Genomic DNA, 15,000 nt, shown 5'->3' with positions numbered 1-15,000 from the left:
GAGAGATCATGAAAAGACCACAATCTTCTTTTTACTCAAACGCAGCTCTTGCGAGTCACTCCATCTCGTTTTACTATAGAATATTCTCTCTTTTTTTTTCTCTCTCTCTCTCTCTCTCTTTTTTTTTCTCTTTCCCTTTCTCTAGTCTACTTGGAAGAAGCGAACCTTTAATAAAGAGCTTAAGCGAGCTAAATAGAAACATTTTTCCGTCGGCTTGGCTCCACTCGGCTCGGCTCGCGAAGTCTTGGCTCCGTTGCAATGAAATGAGTCGCAGCAGCTCGTGCATAAGTAATCCGCAGATGAAGGTATCCCGGAGTCAGCCCGAGAAGCCCCTTCCTTCTCCTTCAGTCCTATCCACCCACCCGCCGTCGTAGGGTGATCCCTCGCCGTTCCCGACTACGACTTTCTTCCAGGAAACTTACTACGCCGACGTGTATCGCCCCCTACCACCGTTCTAACTCCTCCCTCTCCTTCTTAGAAATTCCTCTCGAGTATTCGTCCTCCGACTCGTCCGTTTGGATTTTTCTTCTTTCGCGCTTCAATTCTTTTCTTTTTTTTTTTCTTTTCTTTTTCTACACTTCTTTTCTTCTTCTTCTTCTTCTTCTTTTTTCTCTTTTTCTTTATCTTTTTCTTTATCCCTTTTTCTTTGTGTATCCTCCTTAATAGATTAGATCCAAGTCGAAAGATTTGAATTTTCGTTCGTTCATGAACAAGCGACAGAGAGAGAGAGAGAGAGAGAGAGAGAGAGAGAGAGAGAGAGAGAGAGAGAGAGAAAGAGCGAGAGAGAGAGAGAACGAGAGAGAGAGAGAGAGAGAGGGAGTAGAAATTATTTATTTAATCATTTATTATTATTTTTTTTTTTATCTACAATAATAAGTCCACCGCTCGTATAATATGATAATAATTAATATACGAACAATATTAATGATATGTCAGAGTATAAATGTTTTAGTTGAATTTTTAAAGCTATGAAAGATATTTTAATGTGAAAATTACGATATCATACGAAATTCCGAACGATCTTACATAACCCATAGCGCACCCTCGAGTTTCCGAAGGAATAACGAATAAAAGAAGGATGGGAGAAATAGAGGAGTAATAAGAAAAAGAAGAAAAAGAAGAAGCAAAAAAAAAAAGAAGAAGAAGAAGAAGAAGAAGAAGAGGAAGAGGAAGAAGAAGAAGTAAGCATTGGAACCGTTAATCACGCTTGCGAACTATTCGAAGCACATTTTTCATTGACGTACCGTAACGCGATGGAAGCCGCGTGTCGACATTTATGAAAGTGGTAGTGAAAAGATGGTAGTGGTAGTAATAATAGGTGTTGGTAGTGATAGTGGTGGTGGTGATAAAGGGAAGCGTGCTCGATGGGGGAAGGATTCGGTAATTATTCGCCATAGGCTTGAAAAATTGCTGCCTGATCCCGAAATCGATAGTCTCGCTCTTGGATGTCTCTTTTCTCTCTCTTTCTCTCTCTCTCTCTCTCTCTCTCTCTCTCTCTCTCTCTATCTTTCTCTCTCTTTTTCTCTTTTGCACCCTTCTTACATGGCATCGTACGTAGCTTTTTTCAAGGACGAAAAGGGTGTCCCGAAAACACAACCACCCTCCAAACATCGCACCCCCATGAAAAGGCCACATTATAAGAATAACGTATCGGTATCGTAATAAGGAAACGATTGGATGCGTACTGAGTATGTACGAGAGAGAAAGAGAGGAATGATACTAAGAGGGGTGATGGTAGTCACCTTCGTCGAACTTTAACCTCTACGTTCGCCTTCACTATCTTCTCATTTTACTCAAGACTATTATTCATACGACGTTTCAGGGATCTTCTTCCCATGGTTGCCTGGGTTATATCTTTTTAGATATATACATATACATATATATATATGTACGTATATATCTAGTGGTAAGGTAATTCGAAGGTGACGCAACGCTTTTGCTGTTCATCTCGTGAAATTATATGTAAGAAAGATAAAGATAGACAAATAGATAGATAGAGACAGAGATAAAGAAAGAGAAAAAGAGAGAGAGAGAGAGAGAGAAAGAGGCAGGAAAGAGAAAAAGCTTAATTTTAGAAAAAGTTTAATTCTTCTTTCACGATGTATTCATAAAGACGCATAAAGCGGTTGGTCGTTACGCCGGAAAAAGGGATTAAGATCGAAGGGTCCTTTGAAGGGATTAAAGCGGAAAATCAAAAATAATTCTCTCCTTTAGGCGACATCTCGTAGCCGTTGCCTAACGCAATAATCCCTTTTCGTCGCGACGATTTAAGGGTCGCACTCGTAGAGTGCTGAGACTCGATTATATCGAGTTCTCCTTCGAGATGAAAAAAAAAAAAAGAAAAAAAGAAAAAACGGATCTCGAACTGTACCTCCGATATATCGGAATTTGAAATCTAGATCTCTTTCTTTTGTTCTTAAATTCCTTCCTTATCGATTTTAATTCTTAAAATATTCTCGTGACCATAAAAACTCGTAACTTTCTCATTCGATTCCCTTTCGATGTTGTGATCACATTTATTACGCAAACAAGGCGATTCTAATTTTTATAAAAGAAAAAAAAAAAAAAAAAAAGAGAAAAAAAAGCAGAAAAAAAGAAATTGTTAAAAGAAAAAAAGAAAAGAAACCAGGAAAAAGAAAAGAATAAAAGAAAATATTGTTAACGTTGTATAATTGCGATATTGTCGTCAAAAGGAGAAGAGAAAGAAGGAAGGAGAAAAAAGAAGAGAGAGAAAAACAGAAAAAAAGGTACAAAAAAAGGGGGGGGGGAAAAGAAAAAAAGAAAAAAGGTAATGATAATAAACGTTACCCAGACAAAATATCTCTATAAGATGAATATCTTTGCGGTATACGAGAACGAATTAAATGAATGGTAGAAAAGTATGGTTGGATTCAGGCCGGCAGAGTAATCGGCTCGGCTTGGCTCGGCTCGGCTCGTCTCGTTTCTCGCGAGACTTCACGAACGAGCCGATGTATAATTTATATAAAACGGCATTAAATTGTCTATGTCGGGGTGTGTGCGCGGCTTCTGGCTCGTTCGCGACGTATAACATTTAAACGTTAGGGTATATAAGACTCTCGATGTAGGAGGGATGAAGGAATGGGTGGTAGGTTAGGGTAACACCGTTAGTGGTAGAATGGGACGAAAGAGTAAAGGGAGGAGGAGTGTGATGAAGGAAGAAGGTTGGAAGGGAACTAGAGAAAAGAGAGAGAAAGAGAGAAAGAGAGAGAGAAGGTAACGTGTCGACTAACGATTCGTGAGAAAAAGAGAAGAAGAAAAATAAGAAGGAACTGCTGCGTGGAATCAACGAGGACATATTAGCTCGACTTAAGGCGTGGCATAATGATCCTGTGACGAAACCATCTTATTCCGTGACACAACGGAAAGTAGTGAGCGTATGGCTGTGTATATGTGTATGTGTGTGTGTGTGTGTGTGTGTGTGTGTGTGTGAAAAAGAAAGAAAAAAAAGAGAGAGGAAGAAAGAGTAGGATAGAAAGTTGTAAGGGGTGGCTCCGTTACGATGGGGGTTGCGGCCAGTCAGGCGAGAATAAGTGCGACTTACAGCGACCACGTTGATTGTGATCCTTGTGACTGCTCGCGTTAAGAAGGTCCTGCGCTATTGCAGTATAAAGTAATGTCATTCGTAGTGGTGTTGGTGTTGGTGGTAGTGATATTGGTGGGAGTAGTGATGGTGATGGTGGTGGTGGTGGTGGTGGTGGTGGTGGTGGTGGTTAGGGTAAGAGAAAATGACGGCGAGGAGGAGGATAAAGCTTTAAACTCGGCATCAAACGCCAAAGGACCTCCACCCTCGCCGCAAATTTTTATTCATTGACACTACACGGCCGAGCACCCTTGAGGAATATTCCTCTTTGGTACTTTCGAAAAACTTTTACAGAGAGAATATAGACTCCTATATCTTTTATATACTGATACGAAGGATCTATAGGTTTAAATAATTATTACCAAAATGATTCGTAAATTTAATTAAATAATCGAATTTCATTCGAATTGATATTCCACATTTATATATATATATATATATATATATATATATATATATATATAAAATGTATGTAACAAGTAGCTTGTATATTTAATTAACAATATAAATATAGCGAAGAATTAATATAAAATCGATATAATTCTCGAATGAAATTTTTTGATAGATATAAGAAAGCCTCTCTCTCTCTCTCTATCTCTCTCTCTCTCTCTCTCATTCTCTCTGTATTTATTTATTTCTCTATCTCTCTCGTGTATCAACGTAAAACGATGTCACGCGAGAAACTCGTCGTTTCTTCGAGCATGGAAGATCGTGGCCGAGGGTTTTGGGATAAAGTTGAGAGTCGAAGAAACTCGGAAGTCCATAAATCACGCGAGGAACCGCAGGGATCCCGAAGAAGGAAGAAGATCGCAAGGCCTGGATCGCAAATGTGCGAACGTGCGTGTGTTACGAGCAGAAAATAAATGTGTGTAAATGTGATACGTGCATAGATACATCGTACGTACGTGCATACATACATACATATATGTATACGTACATATATTTCGGTAGGGTTTTCTGCTCCTTATTTACTCTAAAAGGTAAAGGAAAAAAAAAGAAGAAGAAGAAAAAGAAAAAAAGAAAAAAAAAAAAACGTTGGTCGATGGTCGGTGTCCATCTATACTTCGATGGGTACAGACCGCAAAGGCTGACCGTTCTCACAGTAAATATATCGAAGTGAATTGCAACTTCGTCCCTAATCCGAACGTGAAAAGGCCGCGTGCTAGAGCCGTGATCCATGGCCTCGAACTAAATTCACATTGAATTTATAAAGACGTCCATGGGGAAAGGAAAAGAGAGATAGATAGAGATCCTACATCTTTTTTTATTTTTTTCATTATTATTATTATTATTATTATTATTATTATTATTATTATTATTGTTATTATTATTATTATTACTATTATTTGAATGCATTATTATTATAAATTTATTATTATGATTTTTTTTTTTTTGATGGATCATTGATTACCAACTCATAAATTCAAAGGAGAAAACGTTCGTAATATCTCCGTATGACTGCGAAACCCAATAAACCTCTTAAGGCTTAATTGTGAAACGTACGAAGTTACCTTTTAGGTGGAAGACATTAGCAAAACCGAGCTCACCTTTTCTCCGGCCAATTACAAGAGATTTCGCGGTAATCCTATTACACATAGGTACGCACACACATTAGCTCATTATCGCATAACCGTACTACGTAGGAGCGTATCAACCGCTTAGTTTCCGAATTGTCCGAAGGATTTCTGGTAGAAACGTTAATGGCGAGTTTTCTTTGAGCCGATGCCAATCCACCTTTAGTTAATCGTTATTTCGTAAGCAAACGACGAGGATCGGCTTTGTCCTTCATATTAATATATCTTTGTCATTTATATTAATCGTTATTTAACCGATTTATTTGTATATCGAAAGAAAGAATAAAAAAAAAATTAAATATAATTTTTCAATGATATATAATACGAGCCCATTAACGACAAAGAAAAAGATTTACTCGTTCACTTATGTATATATACTTATGTATATATATATATATATATATATATATATATATATATATACATGCACATACACATGTACATACATATACCGATGGGAAGAACCTTATCCGAAGGAACGTCCGAGATTTTATTTAGATCCCGGCGATCCGACGGCAATAAATGCGAAACGTTTCGGTCTTACGAAGACGATCGAAGGGTAGTAGCAGAGTGCGGGCGTTTAGGAGGGCGTCCGGTGTCCACACCTCTGTTGTCAGCTAATGCTCGGCCATTGTAAGGGGTCAGCGCTCGTAAGCGTAGCGAATCTTCTTCGGTAGATCCGGTATAACGTTCGAGAGGATTGAGAAAGAGTATGAGAAAGAGAGATGAAGAGATAGGAAAAAGAGAGAGAGAGAGAGAGAGAGAGAGAGAAAGTGAAGGTTAGAGAAAAGGAAAAAAGTAGAGAAAAAAGTAGAAGTCAAGGAAGTCGTACGTATCGTTTGGTAGAGAAAGAGAAAAAGAGAAAGAGAGAGAGAGAGAGAGAGAGAAAGAATTTCACGAATTCCTCTGCTTATTCGTTTCACCCCTCTTTACCCTCTTCTTTCAGTTCAGTACTGGCCTATCGCTCGCCGACAATCCGGCTAAATCTCTTCCACCATAAACGGCTAAACAAAGAGGTCCATTCTTCGGGTTGCGCCAAACCCTACTCACCTCGCCCTTCTTCTTTCGTGTCTCAATGCGACACCCCCCAGCGACCTGTCCTCCTACTCTCTCACCCTTATCGGACTTGTCCACCACTTACGATCATCCATCTGGAGAACCCCTCTTACTCCCCCTACCAACGAGATAGTTCTTCTGTCTACGTTCAGCAAGAGAAAGAAAGATAGAAAAAAAGAAAGAGACCGACAAACAGATAGATAAAAAGAGAGAGAGAGAGAGAGAGAGAGAGAGAGAGAGAAGAAAAAAATGTAGCCATTGTCCATGACTTTTTTCGCGATACACCTTCGAACTTATCCACCAGATCTTTCCATCCCCTTTTTCGTTGAAACGCGTTTAGATCTTACGTCCATTTTGGATTTGTGGCGGGACTCTGACGAAGAGTGATGAACGACCGTTCTCTCACTTTTCTCCCAAGTCGAACTAGCAAGGGATACGATTTTTCGATTGGCCTTGCGATACTTTATCGGTCTCGATCGTTTCTTCTCGTTAGAATCTCTCAGCTCTGGCTGTTTGCTCAAAGTATCTATTTACTTACTTACTTACTTACTTACTTACTTACTTACTTACTTACTTACTTACTTACTTACTTACTCTCGTTCGAGATTTTCAAGCGGAGCGAAGACAAGTGGCAGAGAGGAGTTTCGATAGTACTCGCTTTAAAACGAGAGTTACGTCGTAAGATAGAAAGAGAGAAAAGAAGAGAGAAAGAAAAGAAAAGAAAGGAAAGGAAAAAGGAAAAAAAAGAAAAAGAAAGAAATAGAAGGAATAGAAAGGTTCGGATAGTAGTCTGATACAGTCCCTCCTAACCCATAATAAAAGAAGGCAGATTAATGCCTTCGGTCTTGAATCCAATCAACATTATTCCGACAATAGTCCGCCAGGCAATACCCTTCCTACCCTCTGGCAGTGGCGATATTATCAACAGGCCACCCAACACAGGCACCTTCCAACGAGACGAGTCTCATCTCCCACCCCGCCAACCCCACCCCATTCCTCCCCGTAGCCTGTATAACGTCTTTTTCTTTACCCTCTACTCTAAGACTTTGCTGCTTCTTCTTCTCCTCCTTCTTCTCCTCCTTCTTCTTTACACTTTCGCACCACCATCTTGAAAACAGCGGCCCTGTCGTCGTTTCACAGAAGAAAAAGACACCTAGATAGAACTTGCCGCCGGTGCGCTCTTAATTCCACGAGCGCCAATGATAAGTATGCTAACAAGAGTACCGTCGGTGTGAACGCTCGAGAAAAGGGGCAGGAGGGGTGCTGGATGCCATTGCGAAGAAGTGTGAGTCTACTACTGGTGGCAAGAGACCCGGAGGGTTGCTTCTTAAAGCCAAATTAACGCGACGCTCGCATAAACGGTGCCGACTTTTCCGTCAATGTTAATACCTACCAGAGGGCCATTAGCCGATCGAACCACCCTCGAGAGCAAAAGGACACACGGAGAAAGGATGAGCGGTGAGAGAGGAGACGTGGGCGGTGGGGGGCGAGAAAGATGAAGGAGAGAGAAAGAGGAGTAGGAAGGCAGATTGTGGGGATGAGGAGTGAGGAGAGTATGAGAGTGGGGGGAAGGGAGAGGGGGAGGGAGGTTACGCGATCAACGTTCACCCGAGTCGAACGGCTTCTTTTTTCTTCTTCTTCTTCTTCTTCTTTTTCTTCCTCTTCTTTCTTTCCAGGCCACATCTCCCCACCAGCAGCTCCTTAATCGTCGATGCGATAAATCAGCCCGAGGAAAGGAGAGAGAAAAAAAAAATATACCTACGCGAGAAGAGAGGATCGCGAACGCGATAAGCGTGACCGAACATCCCTCTTTTTACCGAACAGTCGTGTTCTTCGAATCGACGGGGAGGAGGTTCGGGGGAGGAAGAAGGGAACTGGTATAGGAGTAGGGGTTGTTGAAAGATCACAACCATTTCCCTTTTATCATTAACGAGTCTTTAGAATATTTTTTTTTTCCAACCCACGATATCGATAGGACGTCGACTTTTCGTTTTGTGACGTCGTTGATGTCATTCCTTTATCAATATCGTGTAAAAAAAGAGATAGACCTTCTCAATTATTGTTCGATTAAATATTAAACATTTCTATTTGTTAATCGTGAAGAAAGAAAGAGAAAGAAAAGGATCTTGTTTTTAAAAAAGAAAAAAAAAAAGAACGAACGATCCAATGGATTCAATCGTTCCAAAGTAGTACCGATATTATTTATCAAAAAATTTTTATTTAATAACATCTGATCTGTTTTTTAACGTACAAATGAATGAATGAATGAATGAATGAATGAATGAATGAATGAAATGAAATGAAATGAAATGAAAGAAGAAGAAGTAAAATTTAAAAGAGAAAGGAACGGAAGGAAGGGATAGGAAATTTTTGGATGCAACTTTTCGAGAAAACTGTTTTCACGCTATTAACTGACGACCGCCGACTCCGAGGCACGAGCGTAACGAAAATAAAAAGAAAGGATAAGGGATAGGAAGGGGGGCAGGCATTGGGTGGTGGTGGTGGTAAGGAAAAGGGGTGAAAGACGTTGGCTGGCGGCAGGGTTGCTAGCCGTTAGGAACCTAACGTTGAATCTATAAAGGAGTGTTTTACGAGGGCGGATAATACGATGAACGATGCGAACGGCGAGCGGTCATGCCTAAAGAACGCGCGTAACCGGACGACCGCCCTACTCCTTCTTTTACGGATCCACGCTAACCGGGCGGTTTTTGAACGTTCGAGAGAGAAAGAGTGAAAGAGAGAAAGAAAGAGAAAGAGAGAGAGAGAGAGAGAGAGAGAGAGAGAGAGAGAGAAATGGACTGGTGGTTTTCGAGGAAGGAAGAAAGGAAGGAAAGAAGGAAGATGGAAGGAAGGGTGAGGTCGCCTCGAGGAAGCGGTTTCGTTCGTTTCCAGAACGAACGTTGCTGGTGGAAGTGTACTTGCTGTATAAGGAGCAAGGGATAGGTTGAAAGGAAGGTTGATAGGGAAAAGTGGGGGGACTAGCGAGGAGAGGGTGGACGGTCCATGGCCCATAATATATCAATTCCGTATTCTAATGTCCAGGCGGTTAATCCAAAAAGCGTCGACTCTGCGGAAACCTAAGCGGTCGTGGCGCCTTTCGTTTCCTGCGGAGGGTGACCCTCCCTTCCTCCCATCCAACCTTCCTCCCTATCTCTCTTTCTCTTGCTCTCTCTCTTTCCACATTCTCTTTCTTCCCTCTCTTATATTGTCCCGCCGTGTCGCGAGAGAGAAATAAGGGATGTCAGTACGTCGACATCATCGTTGTCGTCGTCGTCACGTATGAACTCACTCCTTGTTCTCTCTCTCTCTCTCTCTCTCGCTCTCGCTCTCTCTCGCTCTCGCTCTCTCTCTCTCTCTCTCTCTTTCTCTGTCTATATATCTCTCTATCTGTCTTTCACCCTGCTGATACGAAAAAGAGTCTAAGGATGTTCCTCGAAGAGTCACCAGGTTGAATCCTCGATGTCAGCATCGTGGATTCAGATAATTGGAAAGAGACAAACGTTTGTAGTGTAACCGAGCACGTGTAGTTTCAGTATCTCGCATAATCGTGATATTTGATTCTACCGATATAATCTGAGGATTGAACGGAATAATCGATATTTTCGATTTGAGTCGAACGTATCGATCATATAGAAATGAAATTGATTGATCGATCGATCGATCGATCGATAATTTAAAGACTAATATTAAATGCTCTAACTATGTTATATAATTTTCGTTAGAACGTAAACTCTATTTCGTTCTATGAATCATATGTAATGAGGGTCATGAAAAGAGAAAGAGAAAGAAAGCGAGAGAGAGAGAGAGAGAAAGAGAATGGGGGTTGGGGTGAGGAGGAAAGGAAAAAAAAGGTGCAAAACGACGCGGAGCGCGCGGTGAAAAAGGAGGAGTCCTTGGAGTGGCGGCGCGAACTATTTAAAAGCACGCGTCCGCTCGAATTCTCGGCGCTAGTAAATTACCTGAAAAAAGAAATAATCGTTGGTCATCTCCCTCACGTCTCACCTCCCTCGGTGAACCTGCCTCCGACATTGCGTCACCTCTCGTCCGCGTCGTTTCTCTTCTCTGCTTCTAGAACGACCCAAACTCCTCTCCACGACCCAAGCACGCTCTCTTCCCCTCTCCTCCTTCTCTCTCTTTCTCTCTCTCTCTCTTTTTCTCTCTTTTTCTCTCTTTCTCTCTCTCTCTCTCTCTCTCGTTCTCGTTGGAGGAGATATCGTTGAGCGGGTCTCTCTTTCTCCGTCCTAAAAAGGAAAAAAAAGGAAAAAAGAAGAAAAAAAGAGAAAGGAAAGAAGAAAAAAAGGGGGTAAAGGCGGGAGGGAGGGGAGGGGAGGAGGGAGAAAAAAAAACAGAAAGAAGAAAAAAAAACGTTCCTCCACGTTCTCCACCTCCTTCTCCTCTTCGCGACGAGCGTCGCGGTCTGAGATAAAAAATTAGCCGGAGTTGCAAACGTTTCCACCTTAAATCATATATTTATCGCGACATTAATTCAACCCTTTTAGGTGGCCCTTTTTTCCTGGCGGCCACTCGCCACGAAGCGTCGTCGGTAGAAAGAGAGAGACAGAGAGAGAGAGAGAGAGAGTAGAACCCTTCTCTACTGTAGACTGCACTACCCTTTTTCATTCTCTCTCTCTCTCTCTCTCTCTCTCTCTCTCTCTCTTTCTCTCTCTCTCTCTTTCTCTATTCCATCCACTTCCTTTACCCCTTTCGAGCTGGACGACAGGCCGTTACCTCGCTAATTTCTCAGATTCAAGTATTTTTATGTACCGTCGCGCGTACCCGACTAGGGTAAATCCTACCGTTTATTATTTAGATGGAGAGAAAGAGAGAACACGGAGAAAGAGGAGAACAAGAAGGTTCACTCTTTTACTTCCTCCATTTTTCCTCATCCACGTGCTTGGCCGTAACGAGTTACGAAGTATTCTTTCTCTCTCTCTCTCTCTCTCTCTCTCTCTCTCTCTCTCTCTCTCTCTCTCTCTCTCTCTCTCTCTCTCTCTCTTTCTCTCCGGCGAATATGGGATGAGAACACATCGGAAGGATAGAACACGTATGTTTTTCTATCTTTCTCTTATCCCTTGCCGTTTTCCCTCTGACGAAGGATTCTCGTTATCTCGTCTTAAAACTCTATCCCTCCCCTCAGCCACCCACATAACAGAACGATTATTCTTTTTCAACGTACGCTTCGAAATGTTACTTTCGTAGATCCATCGTTAACTCGACGTCATTATTTTATTTTATTTATTTATTTTTTACTTTCTTTCTTCCTTCCTTTTTTTTTATTTTCATTTTTATTCATTATATACATCCACACACACACACATACATACATATATATATATATATATATATATATATATATATATGCACGTATTTTGAAACTTTTCCTCGTAGACACGAGCATATAGTACCGTACGTGTTTCAAAGTAGAACAGAGTAGTTAACGTGCTAAGACCGAAAACGTTTGGAATAATCTCAAACCGAGTTCTCGTAGTCGGGATTATTACGGATCGTCGCAACATCATCGAGCCTGACGAAGTCGAGGGAAGCATTATTCACGGTGAAATACAAAACGGTGAAATAGCCGGGCCGGGGTCCTTAAACGTGCCGGGCCCCCTTATGTTTACTTAATAAATACATATTTGGTATACGGCCTGGTACATAAGCCGAGCGAGCCGGCTGCGAGCCTATTTTTGCGTTCGCTCTTGTTGTCATAGGACCGGGCCGATGGGAGCAGCCTTTCCCTCGACGAACCATCGTTGTCCTTGCATCTCTCTCTCTCTCTCTCTTTCTCTCTCTTTCTTTCTCTCTCTCTTTCTGTCCTCTTTCTTCTACAATGGACCAACCAAAGAGCGTGGATGTATTTTGAGTATATATATAGTAAAAAAAAAAAGAAAAAAAAAGGCCTAATATACAAAATCTTTCGTTGGAATTTCTCGTCGATTCGAGTGGAAGGAAACAGCAGAACAAACAAGATATCCTTTTTATCTTTTCGTACGTAAAATCATTAAAATTTTAGTCACCGAAAATCTTTTTTATTGATATACCAAAAGACGATAATATCAAGTTTCCGATAAGATGAATGTTATTTGTCAAAAATACAATGGTCTAATACCAATCGAAATTTCCAACCGACAGTTTCTCACCGATCGTCGTCGTAGTCATCGTCGTCGTCGTCGTCGTTGTCGCGTCTCAAAGAAACGGAAAATGTATGAGGAAAAAAAAAAATAGGCGTATCGAAAGGACAGAGAGAAGGGTGGATTTGGTATAGATGATGGTAGTAGTCCGAAGGGAGGACATCGGTACGCGTCTATCGTGCGACGGCTGGCGTCCATGTTCTTTCTCTCTGTCTTCTTTCGTGAAGTCGCGAGTATGTTTGAAAGAACATATGGGAAGGCAGAAAGTAAGAGAGAGAAAGAAAGAGAGAGAGAGAGAGAGAGAGAGAGAGAGAGAAATACGAAGAAGAAGAAGAAGAAGACAAGGCTAGTGTTCGAAGACGAAGACGTAGAGGAAGATGAAAACGAAGACGAAGACGAAGAAAAGAAAGAGAAGAGAAGAGAGAGGACACGAGGCAGGCCACGAGATGTGCCGCTTATGATGTAGTGGTTAGCCCTTGGTGGCGTTGGAGGTGATGATGATGGTGGTGGTGATGGTGGTGGTGGTGGTGGTGGTGGTGATGATGATGGTAGTGGTGGTGATGGCAATAATGGTGGTGTTGGTGTTGCCGATGGAGGTGGTGGGAGGTGGGAGGTGGGAGGTGGCTGCTATCGTGGTAGGGAAGAGCGGGAGTGCGCGCGCGAGAGCGAGAGAGAGAGAGAGAGAGAGAAAGAGAGAGAGCTCGGTGTGCTTGGTAGAGGGAAAAGTGGAGTCGGGGTCGGGAGCTCGAGAGTATAGGAGAGGGGGTAAAGAACAGCAGCGTGTGAGTGTGAGAGGTGGCGGAAGAAGATCGAGCGGGAGAGGGGAAGAGACGAGGAGGGCGGGAGCGGCAGGGAGGTAGAGGGAACGGGGAAAGAGAGAGAGAGAGAGAGAGAGAGAGAGAGAGAGAGAGAGAGAGAGAGAACGCTTGAAAGCAGGCCTGTTGGTTGGTTTCAACTATATTTGTTTATATTTACACAATAAGCAACAGCCCCGCCGGTTCGGGCTCTCTCCGTGCTCGCTATGCTTGTGCCGCATTTAGTGTTTAGTCCTCGCTACTCGCGCGGCGCGTTAACTTACGGTTCCACGACGTTCGTCGTCTTCTTCTTCTTCGTTTTCGTGATTCCCACGTTACTACGTTCTCAAGAGAAAGGGAGAAAGAAAGAAAGAAAGAAAGAAAGAGGAAGAGAGAGAGAGAGAGAACGAGAGAGATAGGGAGATAGAGAGAGAAAGAGAGAGAGAGAGTGCGCCTCAACGTCGTCTTTTTATCGCCACGTGCTTCTTGTACATCATCCTTTTTTTTTCTCTCCTTGTTTTTTTTCTTCTCTGTTTTTTTTATTCATAATTTTTTCTTTCTCTCGCCTTTTTTTTTTTTTTTTTTTTTTTTGTCTTTTAACTACTTCATCATATATACGAAAACGCTACAAGTGTGAAGAAGAAGAAGAACTCTTTTCTGTGGTGTCATCGATGGATTTCAATTTCAAAGGTCCTTGAAAAATTCGATATGTAATGTGAAAAGAAAGAGATACATAGAGGTAGAGATAGATAAATAGAAAGAGAGAGAGTGTGTGTGAGAGAGAGAGAGAGAGAGAGAGAGAGAGAGAGAGAGAGAAAGAGAAAGAGAGAAAAAAGAAAGAAAAGTTTGTGCGTATGTGCGAAGAGCAACGTGTGTCAATTCCAAGGAGAGAGAATCGAAAGTACCACCGAAAGCGTGGAAGGTGCGAAAGAAAGGGAGAAGGGGGAAACTCCCTACTGTGCCAAGGAAGAAGAGACTTCCGGTGTGGTGTTTCGTCGCACGAGAGAGAGACCCTCTCGCCGGATGTTTATCGTGAGTGTCCTTACGAGTGTTTTCTGCGTGTCTTCTTTTTCTTTTCCTCTTCTACTTCGTTTTTTTTCTTTCTTTTTCTTTTTCTTTTTCTTTTTCTTTTTCTTCCTTTTCCCTTTCTCTTTCTTTCTTTCTTTCTTTCTTTTTTTCTTTCTTTCTTTCTTTTACACTGTCTTTTTCTTGTTCAAACTGTCTCTATTTTTTTCTCGATCTTCAAGTCGAAAGAGAGAGAGAGAGAGAGAGAGGGAGAGAGAGGGAGAGAGAGGGAAAGAGGGAAACTATCTAAGACTTCTCGAATTTATTAACGAACGAAAAAATTTAACGAATGAGAACGTAAAAATTATTATTTTCAATGAAAAATAATAATTATTATTTTCAATGGAAAATAATAATTTTTCCATTGCAATTGAGAGAAAAAAAAAAAAAAAAAAAAAAAAAATGAAATTACTAAGAATATCTTTTATTCCAGCTCGAACGAGTTCACATACCACACACACCGTTAACTTAGTCACTTGCCTTCCAAAAGGGGGCCAACGATATGTACTTTTTTTATCACTTAAGGATCCTACAGAGATTACGTGTTATTTATCAAACCGTTGCCGTTTATACTTATGTTCAAGAACTTATCGTTCAATTCTTTTCCGTTCTTTTTTTCTTTCCTTCTTTCTTCCTCTTTCTCTCTCTCTCTCTCTCTCTCTCTCTCTCTCTCTCTCTCTCTCTCTCTAACTCTCTCACTCTCTCACTCTCACTTTCTTTCTCTTTTTCCTTTCTCTCATTGACATAAAAAGTTTAAGAGATTGCTCGATACATAGTGA

General features: G+C 41.4%; 1 protein-coding gene across 18 annotated transcripts in view; it reads left to right on the top strand.

Moving 5' to 3' along the window:
- FoxP (forkhead box transcription factor P) overlaps nt 1–15,000 on the top strand; it is a 288,984-nt gene that overhangs the window by 166,476 nt on the left and 107,508 nt on the right. The window contains exon 1 of one of the 18 annotated variants that reach the window (XM_085658139.1): nt 13,415–14,188. The exons of the other annotated variants lie outside the window; for them this stretch is intronic. Coding sequence (XP_085514265.1) covers nt 14,180–14,188 — 9 coding nt within the window. The 5' untranslated portion in view covers nt 13,415–14,179. Of the gene's footprint in view, nt 1–13,414; nt 14,189–15,000 lie in introns of those variants that run through there. 18 annotated transcript variants of the gene reach the window in all.

This window comes from Vespa mandarinia, chromosome 7, assembly GCF_050613455.1.
Source record: "Vespa mandarinia isolate Hongniang chromosome 7, ASM5061345v1, whole genome shotgun sequence".
NCBI lineage: Eukaryota > Metazoa > Arthropoda > Insecta > Hymenoptera > Vespidae > Vespa > Vespa mandarinia.
This window is presented reverse-complemented; position numbering and strand designations above follow the sequence as displayed.